The sequence below is a fragment of the Aethalodelphis obliquidens genome, unplaced genomic scaffold (assembly GCF_003676395.1).
Source record: "Aethalodelphis obliquidens isolate GAN/ISIS:26980383/991018 unplaced genomic scaffold, ASM367639v1 scaffold8, whole genome shotgun sequence".
NCBI lineage: Eukaryota > Metazoa > Chordata > Mammalia > Artiodactyla > Delphinidae > Aethalodelphis > Aethalodelphis obliquidens.
In genome coordinates, this window is record NW_020837952.1 from 43036613 (window position 1) to 43063629 (window position 27017).

At 36.6% G+C, this 27017-nt stretch overlaps 1 protein-coding gene across 5 annotated transcripts in view; it reads right to left on the bottom strand.

Moving 5' to 3' along the window:
* The window catches only part of ANKS1B (ankyrin repeat and sterile alpha motif domain containing 1B), a 1179755-nt gene that overhangs the window by 660826 nt on the left and 491912 nt on the right, over positions 1-27017 (bottom strand). For all 5 annotated transcript variants that reach the window (XM_027107272.1, XM_027107271.1, XM_027107270.1 and 2 more), the window contains exon 11: positions 23715-23851. In XM_027107272.1, the coding sequence (XP_026963073.1) occupies positions 23715-23851 (137 nt within the window). The remainder of the gene's footprint in view (positions 1-23714; positions 23852-27017) is intronic.

Sequence of the window (27017 nt, forward strand, 5' to 3'; positions counted from 1 at the left end):
TGGGTGACATCCCTGGTGGTCCAGTGGTTAAGATTCCTTGTTTCCATTGCAGGGGGCATGGGTTCAATACCTGGTCGGGGAAGTGAGATCCCGCATGCTGCGTGGTGTGTCCCCAAAAATTAAAATAAAACATTTTAAAAAGACAGAATGGGCTTTGGAGCAAGGCAGAGTTAGATTCAAATCCTAGTGCTGGTATTTACTGTTCAGTATTTGCATATGTAAATAGGGATAATATAATTATCGTCTGGATTAATTGAGATAATGTAAATGAAGCACCAAGATAATGCCGACTTCAGAGTAAAGGAGTGATAAATATTTGTTGTCTTCCCTTACTGCAACATTTAGCATAGATGAGACACTGATAAGTTAAAGCATAACACAGATCTCTTAACAACTGTCAGAATCACTAAATTAAATGGAGAGGACAGTGGCAGGACCCCACTGATACATTACCATTTGCAGAGTAAGTGTTTAAGAGAAAGTGGGAGTCAGTCAGTTTGGAAGAAAATACAGCACATAGACTTATTTTATCAGTATTTAAAATAGCTGTTCTGGAAACTGTAAGGAGTGCCTAAAGCAGAAAGCTGTCAGGGGGGTCTCTGATGGGAAGTAAGTGACAGAGGCCCTGGTAGAACTTCTCTAAACAGCTACCCATCCCTGATTTGGAGAAATGAGGACTCAAGGCACTGATGGATCATGGAGCTGGGGAGAAAGCACACTCCCAATAATCTCTATTACTCCCCTGTGGATAAACAATTTTATAAAGGATGGTATTTATTAGGAGGTCCAGGAAGCTCAGTGGTGACTTTATCAAGAAGAAAGTTAGGAGGTTGTTAGAAGTTTGAATAGCATGCACCAGATAGCAACTCTGGAGAAAGAAGTTGGTCATTAGATACATTTTAAACCCAAACAAAACATAAAGTTGGGTATCAATGTTCCTTGATGCAGTGGCTCACTAAACACAGAGAAAAATCAGTGGAAAATAATTTCTCTGCTGGGACGGCTCAAGCTTGGCTCTATCATCTTCTGCACTTACCAGGTTAAAGAGTACCAAGCAATATTGACTAAAAGACAGACACAGTGCCTTCCCTCATGGACCTCATATTCTAGGGAACAAGACAGACATGGAGTGGAAAGGTGAAAAGTGCTGTGAAAAACTAGAGCATGCTAGGAAGACACAGAATGAGGGATCTAATCTAACTTGGGGTATAAGGAACAGCTTATTTAAGGAAGTGACATTTTAGTTGCTACCTGAGGGAGGTGTATTTATTTCAGTGTAATATTATAAGCAGGGAAATAGGGTTTGTGATTGTTATATGTTTATTATGGAGTATGTACTTTATCAATATAAAAAATTCTGCTTCCTCCTAATGCATTTTATTTAGAATTCTACTTTGTCTGTTTTAAATATTTTTGACAACTACATTTCATTTTGCACATAATAAATGCTTTTCCACATTAAGTTTTTAGTATTTTTCTTTTACTTTTTAAAATATGTGTCACTTTCAAACATCGTACTTTAGAGTTTGCATTTTGATGCAACAATCTTTTCTCAAAATGGAACTCTTTAACACTACATTTCCTAAATGTAACTGTCCTGTTTAGTCTCACTTCTGTCATCTTATTTTATAATGTTTATTTTTGTTTTGCTTTTTTCTATTTATTTTTTTATTCTTCCTCCTTCTCCTTCCCCTCTCCTTCCCTCCTTTCCTTCCCTTCCTCATTTTCTTCTTTCTTTCTTAAATGACTGGGATATTCTAATTGTGCTAGTAGCAGCAGTGTTAAAATCCCCCATGTCATCAAACATTGTCCTATCTTAAGGATTACCTGGAAAATACATTAGAACCTATATAACTATAATGTGCCATGGATATTATCATCACTTGTGACCCTTTATAGACTACATCTTCTTCACTTTCCAGTATGACTCTTCTATGCAAGTAGAAGGGCATGATCAAGGCTGAGAACCAAAATTGTGTGATAAACGGGAAGCCCATCTCCATCTTCCAGAAGCAAGATCCCAACAACCGAAAAAAGAATAATGCTTGTGCTAAGTATATGGTGGTTTTCACTGGTATCTTCACACCCTGGAGAAGACTGAGGCACACCTAAAGAACAGAGCCAAGGGGGTCATCATCTCTGCCACTCTATCAATGTCCCTGTGTTTGTGATTATAAGGAACCATGAGAACTGTGATAACTCCCTCAAGGTTGATAGCAATGCTTTCTGTATCACCAACTGCTTTGCTTGCCTCCCCTGCCAAGGTCATTTATAACAACTTTAGCATTGTGAAGGGACCAATGACCATAGCCCATGCTATCACTGCCCATGTAAGTCCAAGGATGGCAAGCTTGTATGATGGCTATAGTGTTGCCCAAAATATCATCACTGCATCCACTGACCACTGACACTGCCAAGGCTGTGGATAAGCTGATCCATGTCTGATGGCATGACCTTACAAGTCCCTACTGTCACAATGTTTATCAAGGATCTGACCTGGAGAATATACTAGTTAGCAGATGTCAGAGGGACCCCTTAAAAGGGAGGGCACCCTGGGCTACACTAAAGACTAAGTTGTCTCCTGTGACTTTAATGATGATATCCTCTCTTTTGCCTCAGATGCTGGGGCTGACATTGTCCTCAAAGGCCACTTTTTAAGCTATTTCCAGGCATAACAGTGAAGTTGGCCTCAGAAACCATGGGACTCCTGGACCAAACAACCTTAGCAAAAGTGCCAGAGGAAAAGAGACCCTCATCTGCAGTGGATTCTGTCTCCATTTTTATTTCTTAACTCATTGAAAATTTCCCATCCTTGACACAGTTTCCATCCAAGGATCCCTGAAGAAGGAAAGGGATTTAGAGAGTATCTATCACCAGTACCATGCCCTATAGACTGTACTTTATCTAGCAAGGAAACAAATGAAAGAATATTTTTTTCCTGACATAAGATTAGAACATTTTGGTGAATTAACCAATCATGGACACATAAGCAAGCATTAAAAATGATATTTCATGTAATGAAAGAATCTGAGGATATATCCTTTAGGTTGAAAAATAAGTTACAAAGCAATATACACACTATGACATAAATTTTTAAAATTAATATATGTGTGTAGAAAAAGTCTAATTATTAATGGTAATTAAAACTGAGGGATGACTTTTTCTTTATGCATTTTTTAGTGTAAGTATTCTTTCCATCACATCACACTGCATATTTTCAGTTACAAGCTCTTCATCAGACAACACTAATTTTCATGTACTATTTCTCTAGGTAAGATTAGATTTCCACAAAATTTTGCTTCTGTAACTTAATGACTATTGCTTGATTTTGGTGAAGCTCACTTGTTAAAAGAGTTTTAAAATGTGGACAGCAGAGTGAGTAAGGAAATTAGTCATTAGGTGACCTGGCACTCAATACACATATATTCCCAAATAACTCAAAGCTGAAGATGAGCAAAACAGATTAAATGGATTAAAAATAATACAATTTTTGAAAATACCAAACCCTCAAATTCAGTGTCAGGTAAAAAGATGGACAACAATAAACCGCTTACAGGGTGGGAGTGGAAGAAGTCCCTTATTCTTAAAAATTCATAAAGTATCATGATAAACATTCCAGTACACAGGAGCGGTTAATTCAGAAAAAAAAAATTATAGTGACAGGAGAGAGTACAGGCACATGAGTTAAATCAAATTTTAAACTGTTTAAAGAAAACTTTGAGTTATCGTTACATTTAGAGTTTTTTCAATTATCCACTTTTTTAAACTTTTTCTTGAAGACTAAATATTCTTAGGCTCACAAAGCTTATTTCTGACAACTTCTTTAGCCATTCTTTCCACAGAAAATTGTAAAGTACCTTTCACGTATAGGAATGAGGAGATGACAGTGGGCATTTATTCACTGTGGGATGTCAGAGAGGGCAACCTTGAGCAAGGGATGTCTAAGTGAGTCCTAAAGAATGAGTAAAAGGTAAAAAGCCAGAGCAAGGAGTAAGAAATAGAGAATGGAAGAGTTTGGAGGAGAAACATGGCATATGTTTGGAAAGAGCATGGTGCTTTGGAGGAAATAAAATGACCCTAGAGTTGGGATGGGGGTATGGGTGTAGAGAGAAGAGAAGAGGAGAGAGGCTCAAGGTGTCACGCTAGAAACAGACAGGGGCCTGGTCATAAACGCCTAGTGAGTTTGATGGCTTTACATTTGATCAAGCAATAGTGATCAAACCTACTTTAAGGGTTTTTTAGCTAGGGAGTGAATGAACAGGCTTAGGAAAAATGGTATAGCACTTGAAGAAGCAATCTGAGTTTTACACTTCCTATTTGATTTGGATAATTTTTTTCTCCTGTACAGATAGCAGAAGCAGATTCGAACAATGCGTGCACACATGCATGCATGCACACATACACACACAGAGTAAAGAAAAAATTAAATCACTCATTTTATATACATACTTATACACACATATATGAGCACACATTTATTACAAATTTGCAAGTAATCAATAGATACAGACTCTAAATTTGTTAACTGTAAAATAAACTATATTTTTAGAGTTACCATGTTAGTTCCTGATGTGATTAAATTAGTTTTCAAAAATAATTTAATCTTTCAATATTCTATCTTACATTCAAACAGAAAAATTTTCATTCCAATTTCTGCTATTAAAATAGTGCTGCAATGAATATGTTTCACAGATTTCTCTCTCATTCTGAGCATTTCATTGGTATGGATGAGAAATTACTAGATTAAAAATAGAATAAATTTTTTTTATGGCTCTTGATTCACATTACCAGGAAGATTTATAGAAACATTTCCACCATTAGTTTATGAGAATGCCTATACTACATGCCTTCACCTTACACTCACCATAGGATTTTTTTTTTAACAACAAACTTTCTTTTTTAAATAAATTTATTTGTTTATTTATTTATGGCTGCGTTGGGTCTTCATTGCTGCACTCAGGCTTTCTCTAGTTGCAGCGAGCAGGGGCCACTCCTCGTTGCAGTGTGCAGGCTTCTCATTGCAGTGGCTTCTCTTGTTGTGGAGCACAGGCTCTAGGTGTGTGGGCTTCAGTAGTTGCGGCACGTGGGCTCAGTAGTTGTGGCTTGCAGGCTCTAGAGCACAGGCTCAATAGTTGTGGCACACGAGCTTAGCTGCTCCATGGCATGTGGGATCCTCCCTGACCAGGGATCGAACCCATGTCCCCTGCACTGGCAGGAGGGTTCTTAACCACTGCACCACCAGGGAAGTCCCATAGGATTTTCATTTTTTAAAAAGTTTTAACCACTTTTTAATCTAAAATGCTATAATTTAATTTTGAATTTCTTTGATATGTAGGGCTGTTAAAACATTTCTCCTTATGTTTATTAGATATTCATCTTTTTCTTTCTTGAATCATCTATTCATATTCTTTGTTTTTTCCCATAGATGTATTAGTCTTCTTTATGGTCTTGTAAGAGTGCTTCGCCTATTAGAGTATTAACAGTTTGTTTATATTTACTATAAATATCTCTAGCTCATTTGCTACTTGCTTCCTATTTTAATTGGGGTTTTTTGATGCAGTGTAGCTTTTAATTTTTATGTAGTCAAGACTATTTACCTTTTCCTTCAGGATTACTTTTGAGGCTTTTATGTTAAGTAAATGCTAGTGTCTCTAAGATTAAGTTTGAAATATTGACAGCCAGTGTCTCTATCATTTCAAACATTTTGTTAGTTAATAGAGAAATGATTGCTGAGCCAATCATTGGTTAACTATTCTGACAGAAAGAGAAAGAGGATGTGTAAGGATGAGAAGATAAGAAAATATCTCTTCTAAAGTTGCTATTAATCACTGTCACTATTTTGTTAGAGTGCATTGTCTAGTGTTTGTTTATGTAATTAAACTTATTTAAAATAGTCTTTTCTCATATGTTTTCACTAATCTAATGATCCTCTTAATTTATTATTTCATGTATAACTGCAATTATTATGTAGATACCTGTTTGTGTTGATATCTCTGTTGTCTTTTTTATGGAATCCAATGGAAGATGTAAGAGAGTTTTAAAGTGTCTTTCTGATATTCAAGAAATATTTGAGGGAAAAATAATCTTAAGTAAAATAGCAATATGGTTTGGTGCCTGTCTCATACAACTTTCCTAAGAAGTCATGTTAAATTACATCAGTTATCCCTGAGTCCACTCAGCAAATATTTATTGTCAAGTTCTTTGCTAAACACCAAAAATCAAAGAAGAAAAATTTCACATAGTGGGGGATCATTTGCAATTTTTGCTTTTATAAATAGTAAGGTAATTAATATGGTTTCCATAAAATTTTCTCATCTTTTTTGCTGCATAAATAGACTCTTATAATACCCATATAAAAATAATATGGAAGTATACACATAATGCTTAAGGAACATAGTGGAAGGACTAGAAAACCTTACCTTTACTTGACATCTAGAAGGTATCTCAAACTTTATGCAGCCAAAATCACTCTTGGACTCTTGCTCCCCACCCCCAGCAACACCAAAACAAAACAAATTGTACAAAAATCCCTTGATTTCACCTAGACCTCACTATTTCAGTAAATAGCACTATGATTTTCACAGTGGCTCAAGCCATAAACCGAGAAATGCTTGATTCACATCCTATATCCCCTGAATTCAACAGAACAGCAAATATTTGGGTTCTACTTTGAAAATGTGTCTCAAAACCATTCACTATTCTATACCTCCACTGCACCACCCTGATCCAAGAACTGCATTTTCTCTATTGGATGACTACAAAACATCTGAATTATTTCCCCTATTTCTGCTTGCTCTCTATTTCATTTAAAAATGTAAATGAAATCATGTCGCATCCTTGCTTAAGCCCTTCAATGGCCTCTAATTGCACCTGGAGTAAAATCTACAATTTTTACAAAGACCTACTTAGTTCCCCATTTTCTGCAGGCTCATCTCAAAGCACTTTCCCCTAATACACGTGCCTTTTGTCTGTTCCTCTATCACAAGTTCATTTCATCATTAGGACCTTTGTATTGATATGTCCTTTCCCTGGAACATTCTCTTTCTGACTCTTTGCATGGCTAACTGTTTCTCTTCATTCATGTTCCAACTCAAACATCACCCTCAGAGAGGCCTTCTCTGTTCTAAAGTACTGGCTACTCCTCCAACTTCTGTTTTACTCTGTTTAGTTAGTTCATAGTATTTATCACAATCTGAAATTACATTCTTTACTTATTGTTTACTTGATCATTGTATATCGACCTTCTCTGGAACATAAGCTCCTTGAGGGCAGGGACCTCTTTTTGTCTGACTCACTGTTACATTTCCTGTACCTAGCATGAAGTCTGGTATATAGCACTCATTCAGCAAATATGAGTGAAATGGATGAATGGATAAGCGCATCTCACTGGAGATGGAGTAAGGAAGGGTTAATTCGGTGATCTTATCCTGAAGGAAGAGTAGATGTTAACTAGGAATAGAAAGAAGGAAACATATTCCAGACTGTGTTAGAAAGTGTGAGAGAACAAGTTTCCTTTCAGGAGTTGTAAGAGTTCAGTGTGATTGCATGCAGGGGATGGTAGTCATAAAGAGGAGTACAGTACAAGACGATAAATGGATTAATGCCTTATTGAGGAGTCTGGATGTTACCATGAGGTAATAAGCATCTTAGGAGTATTTTACAAAGGTGAATAACATGATCAGGTTGACAGTGTAAAAAGATCATTTGCCACCCAGGGGGAGAATCTGGCACTGGGGGACAAAGCCTACACAAGGTGAGGAGGGTAGCCCCACAGAGGAGAGGCCTGGCTTGGGTGTCACACATCTCAACAGTGTGTGGAGGGCAGCTGGGGTGAAGAGTCAAAGCAATGCCAGAGTGAAGAGGGGACTCACCAAGGCTCAGCCCAAAGCAGAGAGTCAGAGCACACAGAAGGTAAGGGGAGGGTGGACTACATGGTGTGTGACACACCCTGAGCAGCGTGAAATGGCATCTATGTGGGGGTGGGCTGGCACGGGGAGGCAGAATCCAAATGGGGTGAGGCTGGTGTATACATATGGGGATAGCCCTAAATGGTGTTAGGAACCAGATCAAATAACTAAATACATTACGGATAATGGAGGTCATGTTTCTAACTATCAGAAAATAAATTATAAATATGAAAATGAATTCTGTGGTGTTCACACTGAAATCACAGTATCACTATGAACTCATGAATTTCAATATCTATAAAGATGGGTATATAAATATAGATGCATATACATAAATATACTTGTATATACACATGTATACATATATATACATATTGTCCAAACATGTAAATATTTCCTAGCTCGGTGCACTGAGAGGGTCTTGCAGTGGTGACATCCTAACAGTAATAAATTTACCTAGTGCGTAAATCTTGGCATCTAACTACCATTTTCCACTAAATAGGGTTTCTTGGCGAAATGGCTGATTCCATATCTGGGACTGGAAAACTATATATAAGTTTAGAATATCTTATTGTTCCCAAAAGTAAGAAAGTACTCCAAGAATGATGGGGATATGTGAAAAGGACACAGGAGGGCTCCCTTTGGCAAAATCAGGAATTATTTAAGTATCAAAACAAATAATGAGAGTAATGTTGTAAAACTCATTGACTAAAATAGGAAAACATGGGTCTAAACAAATACATATAAATAAATTTTAAAATTGAATGTTTTGTAGTAAATGGGATATTAATATAGTTTCAAAGTACTCTTCCACAAATGCTTGTAAGTTACAGAAAATAGAGAATAAGTTTACAGTGAAGAAGCCTGAGAGACACAATGTTAATTAAATGATCAAGGTGAACAATATCAGAAATAAGACAAGTCAGAATCATGTACCACCTGATAGGATGCAATAAACAACAACAACAAAACAATGCAGAGTCACTTCTGGATCTTTGTAACAAAGATGAATAGCCTGAATCTAATTATGAGGAAGTATCAGATAAACCCAAATTGAAGGACATGCTATAAAATAACTGACTTGTTATCTTCAAATGTGTCATGGTTTTAAAAGTCCAGACAAGACTGAGAGATTGTTTCGGATTGAAAGAGATTAAAGAGAAAAGACAAATAGACACAATGTATGATTCTGGACTGTATATTTTACCACAAAGTTATTATTAGGACAATTGATAAAATTTGAATGGGGTTTTACGATTAAATGGTAGTAATATATCAAGGTAAATGATCTGATCTTGATGGGTTATTTTCTGGTTAAATGTCCTTTTTTTTTTTTTGCAAGAAATAGCACACTAAGGCATTTCGGGCTGATGGGGCATCAGGTTAACATCTTACATATAGTTCCAGGAAAAAGATCTTTTTAAAAAATAATTAATTAATTAATTAATTTATGGCTGTGTTGGGTCTTTGTTTCCGTGCAAGGGCTTTCTCTAGTTGTGGCAAGCAGGGGCCACTCTTCATCGTGGTGCACGGGCCTCTCACTATCGCGGCCTCTCTTGTTGCAGAGCACACGCTCCAGACGCGCAGGCTCAGTAATTGTGGCTCACGGGCCCAGCTGCTCCGTGGCATGTGGGATCTTCCCAGACCAGGGCTCGAACCCGTGTCCCCTGCATTGGCAGGCAGATTCTCAACCATTGCGCCACCAGGGAAGCCCCAGGAAAAAGATCTTTATATTGTGTTTCTAACTTTGCTGTAATATAATTCTTTGATTGTTTCAAAATATAGAAGAAGAATAATAACATGAAGATCACAGTGAGAAATGTAGAAGGTAAATTAGAAGCAGATGAGAATGACAACAAGGGAGACACTGTGGGAGTTATTTCAAAAATCAAGTCAAGAGAAGATGAACTGAGACAATTGCAGTGGGAGTGAAGAAAAGTGAAAAACCGGGCTTCCCTGGTGGTGCAGTGGTTGAGAGTCCACCTGCATATGCAGGGGACACGGGTTCATGCCCCAGTCTGGGAAGATCCCACATGCCGCGGAGCGGCTGGGCCCGTGAGCCATGGCCGCTGAGCCTGCAACGGGAGAGGCCACAACAGTGAGAGGCCCGCGTACCACAAAAAAAAAAGAAAAGCGAAAAGCTTTGGGAGATAATTGGGAAACAGAGTTATCCTGGTTTGCTGGCTAATTAGACTGAGGAAGAGAAGGTAAGGGAGACATCTAGGGCAACCTAAATTTCTGGTTTGGGAAACTGACTAGATGGTGCTGCCATTAACTGATATAAGGAAGGAAGAGCAGATTTTTGGAGTGAGATGATGTCTGGCAAGTAAGTATAGTACGTCTTATTATCCAAACACTCTAGGCTGCTGGACCAAATGAAGTATATCTTATTATCTTTTTATTAAGCTGAACTTGTACTCTCTGGGCTCATATTTCCACAAGAAGGGGAATTCCATTAGAGGAACACTCTTGGCCTATTCTCCTACCCTTCACTCATTTCTCCCCTAAGGAGCTAGAATTACACAGCTATAAAATGACTTTGGGGAATAAACTAACTAAGCATGCTCATCTCTGCTCCTTCTGGGTTTTTCCTCTTCAGAGCCAATATGTCAGCATAATGTATTCTCTGCTCTTCTGTGACAAAATCACCTTGTAGATTGTCTAGCTATGCCAGTGATAGGTTGGGATGTGTGTCTAATTCAGGGGCAAGCACATCTGGCCACATACCTAGAATCACACTGTCCAATTAGTCTATCAGTAAGTTAAATATATGATGTTTGATTTTAATTAGTTTAACTCCTGCATCCCATCTCTCAATTGGTTCTGAGTCTGGGAGAAGAAGAAAGCAATGTAGTTAATTTGTCTCCTAAGCCCAGAGAATTATGTAAATGTTTTTATTCCTCATAGAGCCTAATATAATGTTTGAAGCAAATTTATTCAGTACAATTCAATCAGTATAAAGGAGAATGATGCTAAAATAATACCGTATTATAGTAAAAAATATAGAACCTTCAAATTACTGGTTTCTGGGTTTTAGGCATTTAACTTAATTGATTTAAAACTTGTTTGTCAGCATGATACAATACACACTATATTCATTTTACTTTTCCTCATATATAAAATAGGAATCATAATGGTCCTATTATCTCACATGGTTGCTTACAAGATTAAGTAGACAATGTATAGATACCACTCTATATACAACATACTAAATGAATCACACTACTTATTGCTGAGTCAGCATGCTCCCTTTCTCAACAGTGTGAATTCATAGAGAATGAGTGAAAAAATCAAACCAGAATGGAATTGCTCGGGTCAGCTACAAAGAAATATATCAAATGACCTGGATCATGCTTCCCAAATTATGTTTTATGGATCACTAGTTGTGAAAAATATTAGTGAGTTTCCAGAGACGGTAGTGGGGGAAGGCTATGAAAAATTCTTCAGTAAAGAAAAGTGTTTAACCCTGTATTTCCTCTATATATTTTACAATGAAAACCCTTCTTTCGCCAAGAACAATACTCAGGATGAATACTCAGTAGAGATTAGGACATTCTGATTGAGGGGAAGAGGGTAGAACATCTGCTTGGGGCTTCTTGACTCATTAGAATATCCTAGATGGATTTGTCAGAGCATTAAGTCAAAAAACTTTAAATGCCCTACGCATCCTATGCTGCTCCCTGGACTATGTATCTACCACTTCATCTAGCTAATTCTTATTCAAATATAAAGTTCAATTTGAGTACCCCCTTCCTAGAATAGTCTTCACTGCCCTTTACCCAACCATTCTCAGTTAATTAATTCAAATATTTATTGAGCACAAATTATGTACCAGGTGCTGTTCTAGGTGCTGTGACTGAGAATTTAATAATGATAATCATAATAATATGATACAGTTCTCATTCTCATGGAATGTTCATTCAAATGAGGAAGAAAGACACAGAACAAATCAACACATAAATGCTAATTCAGGAATGAAAAAACGTTATAAAGAAAAAATAGCATAAAGGAGATAGAAAGTAAAATAGTGGCTACTTTATATTCAGTGGTCAGAGGCGGCTTCTTTCATGAGGTGGCATCTGAATAATGACCTGAAGGAAGAAAGATAATAAGCCATGTAGGTCTCTGAGGGAAGGCCATTTCAGGCAAGTCAAGGATGAGAACAAAAAACCTAAGGCAGGAGCTGTTTGGCTTATCTGAGGTCATGCAGGGGAGATGGCCTGGCTGGAGTAAAATGAGTTAGGTAGAGAATGACAGGAGACACATTAAGAGGTTAAAGAGAGAATCAAATTATATAGGGTGTTGTAAGCCTTAGTCTGAGTGAGATGAGAAGGTTGAACAGATAAATAACATGATCTGATTTACGTAAGTCTATCTGCTGATTTGCAAAAGGATGATAAGGGCACAACGATCAGTGCCGCAAACAAAACAGGTTAAGAGGCTTTTTCTTTTCCTTTTTTAATACTGGAGTATAGTTGATTAACAATGTGATAGTTTCAGGTGTAGAGCAAAGTGATTCAGTTATACATATACATGTATCTATTCTTTTTCAAATTCTTTTCCCAATTAGGTTGTTACATGCTTTTTCAAAAGTCCACTTAAGAGATGTTAATGGCTTATTTGACATGATAAGAGGGTCCTGAGTCAAGACATATTTTGAAAGGAAAGATAAAGGAACAATTTTTAAGCTTTTTAATCTCAGGACTCTTCTACACCCTTAAAAATTGAGAACACTAAAGAGTGTTTGTTCATAAGGGTATAATATCTGTAAATATTCAATATATAAAAAATTAAAACTGAGATACTTTTAAGACATAAGAATACACAAGTGCACATTTCATGAGCCATCAGAGCTATGATGTCACTGAACATCACAGTGCAACGATGGAAAACTCCACTAAGTACTGGTGTAAAAGGCAAAATCTCTTTGTACTATTATGAAAATATCTTTGACCTCACAGATCTTCTGAAAGGGTCTTGGGGAGACTGCCAAGCGGTCCCAAACCACACTTTGAGGATTGCTGGCCTCTTGGGTTTTCTGTTGGATTGGATGTGAGGGCGTAAGAGAAAGAAAAGAATCAACGATGGGGTCAAGTCTCTTAGCCTGAGCTGCTATTAACTGAAATACAAAGTTTAGCGCCACAAATGTTAAGCTTAAAATGCTTCTTAGGTATTTAATTTGAGATTTAGATTAGCTGGCTGGTTATGAGCCTAGAGTTCAGGAAAGTGGTTGGGGCTGGAATATAAATTTAGGAGTAATCAGAATATAGATGGCATTTAGAGCTCTGGAACTGGACGCGAGTATATAGGAGTACGTGTAGACTGAGAAGAGAAGGGGGTCTGAGGATGATCCATGGGGAATTCCAGCAATAAATTCCATCAGTGAAATTCCAAACATTATCTGTTTAAAGCAAGACTCCCTCAATTGATTAAAGATTCTTTTAGGTCATTTTCATATTCAAATCTCCTCTTATGAGGCCCATCATATGGTAGGCACAGTTCAATTAAATGTTTATTTAATGAATGAACAAATAAAGTTAACAATGGGCTCTGTGATATTTGCAGAGCTAAATTCCACAATTTCAGAACAGCAAAGATCAGGAAATAGAAGTAATTAGCTTCAGCCTCATACATTAGGTACACTATTCATCATGCGGTCAAACAGGTTTCCATGAATTAGAGGCAGAGGTAATTGGGGGCTTTTAACTTTACCCAGTGCAAGTCAATAACAAATGACCTAATAGGAGGGATGAGATTAGATTTCAAATTCTAATCTACCACTTAAGACATTTAAAGTAATAATGCCAACTCTACTTTCTGGACATATTGTTTTTTAAGGAAATTTTTTCCAGAGCATTTTTCATCTATGCATTCTTATTCAGAGTGCCTAGAGATGCTCTAGAGAAAAAGACATGACAAAGAACCTTATCCACTGAGATTTTTATGTACATGGAAGAAGAAACCTGAATAACACAAAAGAAAACCCCACTTCAATAAGGTCTGCTGTTTGTCAATGGCAATGTGGGCACAAAATTCAGAGAATTATACTTCATGCTTAGAAAAGGAAATGAAAATTCTTTTTACATGTTGAAAGTGTCAGTAACAAATAACTTCCCATTTTCCTGGTGGACAAATTCAGCCAGGATTTCATCAAAAGAAGAGAAATGAGGATGACTAATATTCCTCTGACATGTGATTGGCACGATCTCTATACAGAATGATGGTGATTTTAGTCACTAATGGAAGATGCAGTTCATAGTGGATGCTTTCTGGATGCTGGTTTTTCCTTCCCCTGCATTGGGTCAGCCTGACCCAACACTGAGCCATTTATCTCCATTGGATTCTCTCATATCCCAGATTTCAGGAGTTTATACTTCCCGTGGCTATCTTATGGAGACATCTCTAAGGCATGCAATGTTGAAGGTGGGGATCATCCCATATTTAGCCAGCATCATCCTAAGTAGATTCAAATGATTCAGGAAACTTAAAAAGGCTCCCAAATACGTTACCTAAAAGCCAAAGTTGCTATCGTCAGAGCCAACTGTGGATGAGACAGCGAGAGTGAGAGGTTCATCTCTCGAAGGTTGTATTTCAAATGTGGGAAAATGTGATTTAATTGCCACTCTAATAACAAGCTGGGTCACTATAGAGCTTTATAATTTACACAGTGCCATGGCACATATTATCTGATTTGAGCTTTACTATGTCCCTGAGAAGCAGGCAAGGCAAACACCATCCTCACTTTGCTGACAAACTGAGGGTTAGAAAGGTTACACGAAGGGTATGTGACAGAGCATGATTAGAATTTAATTCTTAAAAAAAAGGTACTAAAAGCAAAATGTTACATATGATTGCATAAAATACCTGTCTTTAGAGATATCAATTTAATTGGTCAGGGGGATAGGGCCAGGCATTTTGTTAAAAAGTTGTCCAGGATATATATCTGAAAAAAAACAAAAACACTAATTCAAAAAGACACATGGGGCTTCCCTGGTGGTGCAGTGGTTGAGAGTCTGCCTGCCGATGCAGGGGACACGAGTTCATGCCCCGGTCCGGGAAGATCCCACATGCCGCGGAGCAGCTGGGCCCGTGAGCCATGGCCGCTGAGCCTGCATGTCCAGAGCCTGTTGCTCTGCAATGGGAGAGGCCACAACAGTGAGAGGCCCACGTACTGCAAAAAAAAAAAAAAAAAAAAAAGACACATGCACCCCAATGTTCACAGCAGTATTGTTTACAATAGCCAAGACATGGAAGCAACCTAAGTGTCCATCAACAGATGAATGGATAAAGAAGATGGGAATATATATATATATATATAATGGAATATTACTCTGCCATAAAAAAGAAAAAATTCTGCCATTTGCAACAACGTGGATGGACCTGGAGAGTATTATACTTAGTGAAATAAGACAGAGAAAGACAAATACTTGATGTTACCACTTATATGAGGAATCTAAAACATAAAAACACATGAATGTATATAACAAAACAGAAAGAGACACACAGATATAGGGAACAAGCCCTATAATGACCCAACATGTTATTATAGTGCCAATTAAATCACATTTGCCCACACTTGAAATGTGACCTTTGAGAGACGATGCTCTCACTCTCACTGTCTCATCCACAATTGGCTCTGAAGATAGCAACTTTAGCTTTTAGGTAACGTATTTGGGAGACTTTTTAAGTTCCCTAAATCATTTGAATCTGCTTAGGATGACGCTGGCTAAATATGGGGTGATTCCCACCTCCTACCAGTGGGGAGAAGGATGGGGAGGGGCAAGAAGAGGGTAGGGAATTAAGAGGTACAGACTACTATGTACAGAATAAATAAACAACAAGGATATATACTGTACAGTATAGGGAAATATAGCCATTGTTTTGTAATAACTGTAAATGGAATGTAGTCTATAAAAATATTGAGTCACTATGCTGTACATGTGACACTAATATAATATTGTAAGTCAACTATACTTCAATAAAAATAAAAAGTTTTCCAGGACATTCCAATTTGTTGAAGACTACTGGTTGATTGTTGGGGTCACTGACTTCTTCCTCCATTTTTTTCCTTTCCAAAATCTTCTTTTTTTCACATAAGATTATTTTCTATTGTTTTATTATCTTTCTGTTTTCAGCTTTCTCCTATTACTTAGCTTTGGCTGCAAGACTCCAATGATAGTATACAGTCTTCTTTGGTTCCCTTCCTCAGGCTACAAACTGTTGCCATCTATGCTTCCGCTCTTCTTCCTTTTTCTAATCTATTATTCTCCTCTCAAACTTCATCATCCTTCTGGAATATCAATAGGCCATCTTGATTATTTTCTCCCTAATGAGTAATTAACATTAATAGACTATTGGAGTTAGGAGATCAGAGTTCTTCCAGTCAGTGGCTGTGTAACACTGGGAAAATTATTCAACCTAGTCTCAGACCCAATCAGTAAAATAAAGAAAAAACACCTACCTTGTAGGGTTTTTATAAGAAATATATGAAACACATGTGCAATAGCAGAAATAAATGGTTCAATGCTCAATAATAAAGATATTTTTAAAAGATTACCTCTTTGAAAAACTTTTTATACCTTATCTATTTTTGCTTCAACCTAATATGCTATACTCATTCTGAGTTATATGCCTCTGCTTTTTACATACCCACTCTCATTTCTAATTTTAAATTTTAGCATATGTATTCTATAACCCTACAGTGCCCAGTAAAATGTTATTCTAGATTTGGCAAGAATTTTATACAACCCCGGTTCTAAACCATTAATAATGGGAGAAATAGTATGGTTTATTATTAAATTACTTCATTATTAGTTCATTAAGCACACAGAAAGTCCAGGAGAATACCCAAAGTATTTAATTCCTTCAAGTTGAGTTGTCACCTGATCGAAACAGAGTCCATCATGGGTTGGAGTTCAGGAACAGCTTATCTTTCTGCAAATAATCTCCCTTAGCCTCTTGAGAAAACTGGGCCCTTGACTTTTTCTTTTCTTTGCCCCTCTGGCCTCTTTGTTTTTTCTTCATAGGGTCCCTCCTTAGCTGCAAAAGAGTGCAGCCTGGAATCATTTCATTCTGCTGAATTCTACTTAGGATGGGATTTAAATTATGTGGTAGGATCTGGACAGTACCAGGAGTACCTCAAAATAATCAGAACTTTCAAATTTTCTAAGGTTGGCTTCCTGTTAGTATCCATCTATGTTCATTAAAATATGTTGTTATAATGTTCAACATTAAGCACCTGTTTGATTTATCGATGATAATGTACTAAAATAGTCTCTTTTTCTGCCTCCACCTTGGGTCACTTCTCAAACATCCTCTTCTCTTACTTTAGATTTGATTTGTGTCATGAAACAGAAGAAAGAAGTGGAAAAACACACCCAGCTAAAACTACCACCGAGGGCATAGCCCAAGAAAGCAGTACTTTAACAATCAATGCTTTATCCAAAGTGTCTCTTGCATCTAGTAATGCCAGAATGTTTGAACTTTGGAGCTAATTAGATTTAGTCACTCCTTCTATTATAAAATTTAACATTTCAGTCTCCATCATTCATGTCTCTCTAATCAACTTTCAGTGTCCTCTTTCCTATTCTCTACAACGAGGTTTAATTTCCTGCATCCTGAAATGAAATCAAAACTGTTTTCTTAACCATGCCCATCTTTCAACACAATGCCATAATACTTTCTTTCCTTTTACCACAAACCTATTCAAAAGATTAATCTACAGTCAGTGCATTGCTTTTCTCCAACTCTTCAACTCTTTGCATCTCAAGCTTCTACCTTCTCCACTTGAGGGAATTTGCATTCTTGAAGGTCTTTGCCCTCATAATCAGCAAATAAAGTGACATTTTGATCTCCCTTTTCCTCCATCTCCCGGCAAATTTTGACAGTATTGACTAATCTCTTCTTCAGTTTTCTTTTCTCCCTTTATATTCATGAAAATGTTTTGTCTTCCTTCTTTATACTCTGTCAATGTTCCTTCTCTCTCTCTTTTGCTAAGGTCCTCTTTCTCAAGTATATGTGAAGAAATTACTTAAACTTCCTTGTTCTCAATTTCCTCACCTATAAAATGGCAATAATAATATCCATTCCCCCCAAAATCATGAAACTTAAATTATATTAGGTGCTCAACAAATATTAACTTTTTTCCTTAAGTGTAAACATCTCCCAGCATACTACCTTTGGTATTATCTCCCTTCACCATCAAATTCTATAAATGACTATAAAATCTTTACCTTAAGCTCCTACCTCTCTCACCATAATTCCCCACCAATATTCCAATTTGTATATCATGCCTTACACTCAGTAAGCTTACAAAACCAAATTTATCATGCCACCCTCTCCTTCATCAAAATAAACTTCTGCTCAAGTTTTTTCTATATCTATTAATATCATTCTAAAATCCCAGCCAACCAGGTATCTTTGACTCCCTTAGGTCTAACCCATCTCTCCACACAGTAATGTTTTATCTAAAATGCCTCTTGCATCAAGTACTATATAAAAAGGGTAAAACATCATAACCAAGACGTATCTAACCAAAAAAATGCAAAGTTGGATTAATATTCAAAAGTAAATGAATGTATTTATCACTTCAACAGAATGAAAGGAGAAAAAAGTCATATGATCATCTAAATATACACAGAAAAAAAAATGAAAGAATGGGAAAAAACACTCTTTTATGCTAAAAACTCTCAGCAAACTAGAAGTAGAAGGGTACATACAAGAAGCTTATAGCTTATACTTAATGTTGAAATACTGAATGCTTTACCTCAAAGATAGCAAATAAGGCAAGGATTTCTGGCTTTACCCCTTCTGTGCACCACTGCAATGCAGTCATAGCAGTAAGAAAAAGAAATAAAAGTCATAAAGATCAGAAAGAAAAAAGTAAGACCATCATTATTTTCAGGTGACAGGAGAGGAGAAAACCCTAAGGAAATTATTTTTAAAGGAGCTACTGTAATTTTTAAAAGAAATTATCCAGGTGGCAGGATACAAGGATGATATAAAACTCATTTGCATTTCTATATACCAACAATGAAGAATTGGAAAGTTAAAGTAGTAAGCAGTACTAAAGCATTAAGTCAACTCAATGAGGAGAGGAAGGTCTTTTTCCACATAGGAAAAAAAATGAATCTTGACTCCCACCTCACACCATACAAAAATGATTTGAGACGGATCACAGAACTAAATGCAAAAGCCAGAACCAGAAAGCTTCTAGAAAAAAAAATATGGGTACATTTATTTATAACCTGGACAAGACACAAAAAGCACTAACCATGAAAAAAAATTGATAAATTGGATCTCACCAAAATTAAAATATTCTGTTCATCAAAAGGTGCCACTAAAAAACACAAACTGGGAAAAATATTTGCAGTGCATAAACCTGACAAATGTCTCATATCTTTTGGAATTACATGAGAATTTATAAAGAATTACTACAAATCAACAATTAGAAAATTGAACAACCCCATAAAAAGGATTTGAACAGGCACTTCTCAAACGATATAAAATGAGCAACAGCCACAGGAAAAGGTGCTCAATATCACTAGTCACCAGGAAAATGCAAATTAAAGCCATAATGAAAAATCCTTTCATACCCATAAGAATGGTTAAAATGAAAAAACTGTAAGTGTAAATGTTGGAGAGATTGTGGAGAAATTGAAAATCTCAGATATTTCTGTTGGGGATTATAAAATGGAACTACTACTTTGGAAAACTCTTGGCAAGTTTCTTATAAAGTTAGCTACTCATTTGCCCTACTACCCAACAATCCCACTCTTAGGTATCTATAAGAAAATATATGTATTTACAAATACTTGAACATGACTTCACAGCATATTCATTCATAATAGAAAATAACAGGAAACAACACAAGTATCAATCAACAGGAGACTGAATAAACAAGCTGTACTATATTAATCCAATGGAATACTACTCAGTAAAAAAAGGAATAACATGAGTGAATCCCCAAAACACTACACTGAGTGAAAGAAGCCAGACCTGGACATACACAAAACACACACACACACTCTAGGATTCCATTTTTATAAAGTCCAAGAATAAGCAATTCGTAACAATAGTGATAAAAATCAGAAAGCAGTTGTCTCTGAGGCAGGAATAGGGGCCATTGATTGGAAAGAGGTATGAGGTATACCTCTTTTTTCTGGGGGTAACACCAATGTTCTATATATATCCTGCTTTGAGTGGTGGTTACACCTACAAACACAGCTGTCAAAATCCATCAAACTGTATTGTATTCTTCAATTAGGGGAAAAAGATACTTTCACCAGGAGAACTTTAAAAAAACAAAGCCATTACAAGGAACTATAATTATTTAGTAGCCAAAAAAAAAAAAACTTGTATGTCAATAGACCTACCTAAATTTTTTAAAGGTAATATTTTTTCAAGTATTTCAAGTATTTTTTCAAATTTAAAAATAATTTTATTTTCAAGTATAAGTAAGTGAACCCAGCCTTGTGAATTCATCTAAATAGAGAAACTCAGGCTTGTGGGTTAATACACTGGAGAAAAACAAAGAGAAGCAAGTAGCACATAAATCTTTCAGGCTCTATGAATTGAATATAGAACGTTTCACAATCTGGAGGATTTTAAGACATGAAAGAGCCCAAAGAAGCAAAGGTAAAAAGATCAAATACAGGGCTTCCCTGGTGGCGCAGTGGTTGAGAGTCCGCCTGCCGATGCAGGGGACACGGGTTCGCGACCTGGTCTGGGAGGATCCCACATGCCGCGGAGCGGCTGGGCCCGTGAGCCATGGCCGCTGAGCCTGTGCGTCCAGAGCCTGTACTCTGCAACAGGAGAGGCCACAACAGTGAGAGGCCTGAGTACCGCAAAAAAAAAAAAAAAGATCAAATACGGGATGCAGAACTAACAGCTATGACTTAATGAGTTAATAAATATGCCAAATAGAATCAAACTCAACAAAGCACCGCAACGTCTGTAGCTTCCAAGTAATTAAAACACCAAACAGAAATACATGAAATGTATAATCAGCTCTACCTCATACTGAAAGCAACAACTTGGTTACAATGGATATTCTTCATTTATAGTTATGGAAAGTAGACTAGATAAAGGCATGCATCAGGCAAAGGAGACGTAACCTAATTTGCTCTATCTAATCAGTATCTATTTGTAGTGAATAAGATGAAAAGTCCTGTTTTTATCTCTCATCTATTCTATATCATTCTTCTCACAATAAGGCTAAACACATCTGCTAATGCTCAGGCAGATAAATGTAAATTCATGAATAAAAGTTGCATTTATACTTTTATTTTCAAGGCCCATCACCAGTTTTAAGAGTGAAATGATCATTTCAACCATGGTATTACTTTCTAATTAGTAAATGAAAAAAAAAAGTATTTGAATACCCACAAGTCAATCAAACCACATTCTTGCATTTCCAGACAGAAAAGCCAGGAGAATTAGCAAACACTTCAGAGGGTTAAACCTATGATCACAGTATAGGCTCTTATATAAGCTAACTAATAATTCTCTGTTCTTTGGAACAGTAGTCCTTGACAATGTTCAATGCCTGACACACCTGTGACTTGTCAAAACACACCAGGGAGTCCTCTATTCTATCCATCTAGCTGTCCCCCATCCACACCCTCTGGTCTCTAAACCCTTTCCTGAAATCACATGTCCTACCCCAAAACTCCTTCATAATTACTTTCGCTTGAATTTTCTATTCTCTGCCCTCTACAGTGAATGAGGAACCCCAGGAGATCAGGACTCATGAGGAGAAATAAGTAATGCACCAATGTCTCTGAGGTGAAAGAAAGGGTAGCCCAATTGAGGTTATATTCTTTCCCAGTTATATACCTTAGCTGTTATTGTCTATAACATACACACATACAGGCTGCATTGGTTCTAATTTAAATACTATCAGACTTAGTTTCCTGACTTTCTCCCTTCATTTTTCCCTCCCTAAATCATCATTATAACATCTAAGAAAGGAAAGTGGAGTCAGTTACCTTCATACACTTTTAAAAAGGGACAGAACCAAGGAATGGAGTCAAATGAAATTTCTGGCTTTAAAACTACCTCTAGTTTTCTTCAAAGTTTATTAAAATAAGTTAAAATACAACAAAATAGAGTATGCAAAGGAGGATTCATGGAATAAGGTCCTGTAGAGTTGATTAGATTATGTAGAAAAGAATCTGTTTTTCATTCATTAAATGATCAAATGCATTTACATTAGAGAATTTATATTGGTATAAAGATAAATACGTTTAGTAATAGATTTTATTAACATATATAGGGCAATCTCCTGCATAAATAGTTTAAAATGCTGAAAATGTAACAGCTGCACAATAACACCAGAACCACCTTCATCTAACGAGAAAGACAATGATAATAAATGTGATATTTAGCATCTAAATCTAAGTTTAGTGAGGGTTATTTCTTGAATTAAATGAACTAGGTCAAATTCCCCTGAGAAGGAAGAGGAATTATTGAAGACATTTTTCTCCTGTACATATTGGGACACTGTGTGAAATGTTACCTATGCCTATGAACCTGTACGTTTTAGCCTCATAAAGATGTAACAAGTTATACAACCTAATGAGGATTTTTCTACCCTCTGAACAGGATGGCAGGAGACAATTAATTATTATACCAAAGAAAGGAAAGAAACTTCCAATCAGTTGCACAACTTAGCCCCTTTGGAGTGCCAATATCCTTATCCATAACACTAAAATATACATTCCCTTGGAACTGATAAAGGTTAAACAAAACAATTTGTATGAAAGTGTTCTACAAGCTGTAGTGGATATGTAAAGCTTAAATGCCATTTTACTGATGAGGATGATGATTATAATAAAATAATCCAAAGTAAGTTATGGTAAAGAAGGTTAGATATTAAACAAATCATTGCTCATTTAGACCAAAACTACCTTAAAAGACATATTTGTTCTGCAAATTGGCTCAAGGTATTCGTTCATACTATATATCTAAGTAGATAGTGAATGGCATTGATCTGATCCAAAGTTCCCCTCTCTTGGATTTTATGAGGCCCATTCAGAATAAGCCAGGTTGAGAACATCACCAATTCCATGTTCTGAGTCCATCTGTTGGCAAAAATATAAGGCAAACAGCTTTATAAGTGCTATTTTCAATGAAATATCACAGAACAGCTTGTCCCAATGATATTTCTAAAGCTTGCCTGCAAACCGCCTACTGGGATATCCAACTGAAAGAGAAGGGGGAAGAGAAAGAAACCCATACAGAAAAGTGACAGGAATGGAAAAAAAGAACAAAGGGTAAAGAGACAGCCAGAGGAAAGTGAGCACTGGAGGAAAATAAGGAGCAATGAGAGGTGCAATATTAAACACAGACAAAATTAGTCTGAAGCCATAAAGAACTGGAAAAAATACGTATATATAAACAACTGGGGTTGAAGGATAAAGAAGTGATCACAAACAATGTGGCATATCCAGAGAAATGAAGACAAAAGGAGAAGGAAACACCAGAAAACATGTAGCAGTTCAATAATTGGAGCAAAATTATTAAAATGTTGTAAGAGAAAAATGACGTGAAATAGCCATTTTTTGTAAGCGTAATTTGTTTTTTCATGTAATATACAAATTCGTTTTTCCAAAAGCCAATACAGATTTCAACGTCTATCATCAGCTCCAAGGGAAGGAAACATTCTCTTCCAAGTCCATTCTTTTAATCTGAAAATCCATTTACTTATTATAAGATAGTCCAGGCATTGCAATATAAATGGTGTACATGCACTGATTCAAAATTGAAATATATTATAGTGCAGATGATGTCATGCTGGACACTTACCTGGGGTCGAATGACTTTTACAATATTTTTGAGGGCAGTGTCAGGGGATGGAGGTGAGCAGTCAGGTGTTGGGCCTGTGGAGCTGTTTCTATGGTTACTAGTTCCTGGAGCAGTAAATGCTACCTCAGAGGCATTCTCTGTGAATAAAAATAGAACTACCATGAACCTAATCACTCAGTTTACCTTTTAAGACTTGAAATTACTTTAGTAAACATGAATTGAGATTTCAACTTAAAACTGGTATTAATTACAAGATCATAATGAGGAATACACTCAGCAGTATATTTTAAAAATAATGTTTATTGAATGCTTTGTTTTCTTTTAAAATGGTAAATACCTTCCCGTGTAGAAATGTTCCAAGAAGGAAGAGTATTATTATTTAATTCATAATGATAGATCATCCAGCATAATTGTTAAGACTGCCATTATACAAATGACTAAAACCTTAACTAAAAAAATATGTCTTTTATATGATTGAAGTAGTTTTTTTCCATAATATTTCAAGTGAGTATTGATTTTTATTAAAAGGAGAAGTTTCATACCTCCCTGATTCATAAAACCCCAATTCAAGGCTTCTCAAAGCATTTTTCCCAGAAATCCCTCAAACTGTAAAAAAGCATCCCAGTGAATTAAACTTGATGAAAAAATATTGGTGCAAAATAGTTTTATAATGTAGACAAAAAAAAAAAAAAACTATCACTCACAGATAAATATATCTTCCTATATGGTCAAAAACTAAGTGAATGAAATTTCAAAAATCCAAAGTAATCTTCCCTTATGTTCAGTATTGGGGGAGCATAAATAAAGAAAATGATGACTTAAAAATCAGCAACATGTATAACATTTTCTTCCTGAATTTATGTCAAAACAAAATAAGATCAAAGATGTAGTTTTAGAATGTTTAAAATACTGGGGAAAGGATGGAAAATGTTCTGCAAATAACTCCTGCTAGCACACAGAAGTTATATTATTTTAACAACAATTTGGCAATCCCCTATGACTTTTTAGGAAAACTGTTGTAAGCTCAAATCTTCAAAAAATTTACTTCCTTGTTATGTTTTTAATTAGTCCCCAATAATTTTGTTCTAGACAGTTAGCTGAACTGACGTAAAAGTGACTAAGACTGTGACTTCATTAGAGACCAGCAAGTTTCTCTGTTCCATGGCCATTGTCTACAATCCCAAGTGAAAAGCAATAATTTATTAAGGCACCTCTTGCTCATAAAAAGTGAGGGGATGAAACTTTACCCACCACACAAAAATATAATTTAGTCTCACTGAGGAATACAGACATAGGTTCATGAAACAAAAAATGCAAGTGTGATACATTGAATTAAATAGATAATTCATAAAATAAGTCTTAAAAGCTTCCAGAGCTCACTCTTGATTCGGGTTTAATATATATGGTGGGGTCTGAATAAGCATCTCAAAAATAAGCCAGGTTCTGAAAGACGGTAGTTTGTGGGGGTGATCTTCTGAGTAGGCTAAGGTAGTATGAGTAACCACTGAAACAGAGACAAAACATCAGCCAGCAAGAATGACAAGATGCGTTCATTCTCTCTAATTTGTCCCTTCCTCCTTTCATTCATTCAGTCATACATGTAAAAACATTTATTTGGGGTCAATTATGTATTAGGTATTATGTTATGTTCAAAGGATAAATTGGGGGCTTCCCTGGTGGCACAGTGGTTGAGAGTCCGCCTGCTGATGCAGGGGACACGGGTTCATTCCCCGTTCCGGGAAGATCCCACATGACGCAGAGCGGCTGGGCCCGTGAGCCATGGCCGCTGAGCCTGTGCGTCCGGAGCCTGTGCTCCGCAACGGGAGAGGCCACAACAGTGAGAGGCCCGCGTACCACAAAAACAAAGAAAACAACAACAACAAAAAAGGATAAATTGGAAAAGAATTTCTAGCCAGGGGTTAGGAGGTATGGAGGGATGAATAGGTGGAACACAGTGGATTTTTAGGGCAGTGAAATTTTTCTCTCTGATACTATAACTATGGATATATGTCATTATACATTTGTCCCAACCCATAGAATGTACAGCACCAAGAGTGAACCTTAGTGTAAACTATGGACTTTGTATGATAATGATGTGTCAGTGTAGGTTCACTGCTTGCAACAAATGTACCACTCTGGAGGGGGATGTTGATAGTGGGGGAGGCCATGCCTGTGTGGCAGCAGGGAGTATATGAGGAATCTCTATACCTTCTGCTTGGTTTTTCTGTAAACCTAAAACTGCTCTAAAAAATAAAGTCTAGTAAAATTTTTTTAAATCTCTGCCCTTGAGAAGTATGCAATCAAATGTGGCATCAGACATGCAAACAAATTATAATGCAATATAACTTGAGAGTTAATAACAGATAAATGAAGCATGGTGAAAAATCAGGGGGAGAAGAAATCAGACTGGCTGGGAAGGAAGATGGTTGTGAAAAGCTGCAGTTTTCAGGCAAGAAAGCTGGGACAGAACATAAAACATGAGGGCACAGAGGTGGAAAGAGCATAGATGAAGCTGGTATTTTACATTAGGAAGAAGTTGGAGCTAAGTTTAGATAAGTAAAAGAAGGTTTACTATTATGTTAAGTTTACGCTTAATTCTGTAGGCAATGCAAAATATTGAAGATATTTAAGCAGAGACTGGCATAGTAATGATAATAATAGCTAATGGTTATTGAGCATTTATTATGCTCAGGGAGCATGTTAAATTCCTTTTACTTACTGAAGCTCATTGAAATAGCCTTAAAATAATTCTTTGAAGTAGTTTCTATTATTACCATTCTCCTTTTACAGAAAAGGTAATCACAAAGTTATATTTCCAGTAAGTGGAAGACAAGAAATTCTAGATTGATGGCACATTGCCCTTCTGCTGGTTAGCATGCCATTGGTATGCAAAAGTGACTGGAAGGGGCAGAGCCTGAAGACTATTGCCATAGTCAAGGTATGGGCAGTCTCTACTTCTGAACAGAGTTAACCAACTCCACAAAAACAAAGTAGAACATGGAGACAATAAGAAAAAAATAATAAAAACAGAAAATGTCAACCATAAAAACATCCTAGGGTACCCTTGTGTGTACTATATGGTATAATACCTGGAAGCAAGGAGATCTGTTAAGACCAGTGACCCAGGATAGATCAGGGCATTTGCATTTGAGTTGGTGATAAGTGGTTGGATTCTGGGTGTATCTTGAAGGTAGACTAATAGAATTTCTTGATGTGTTGGATACAGGGTAGAAGAGAAATAGAGAGGGCAGGCATGACTAAGATTTTTGGCCTGAGGAACTGAAAGGATATAGTTTTGATAAG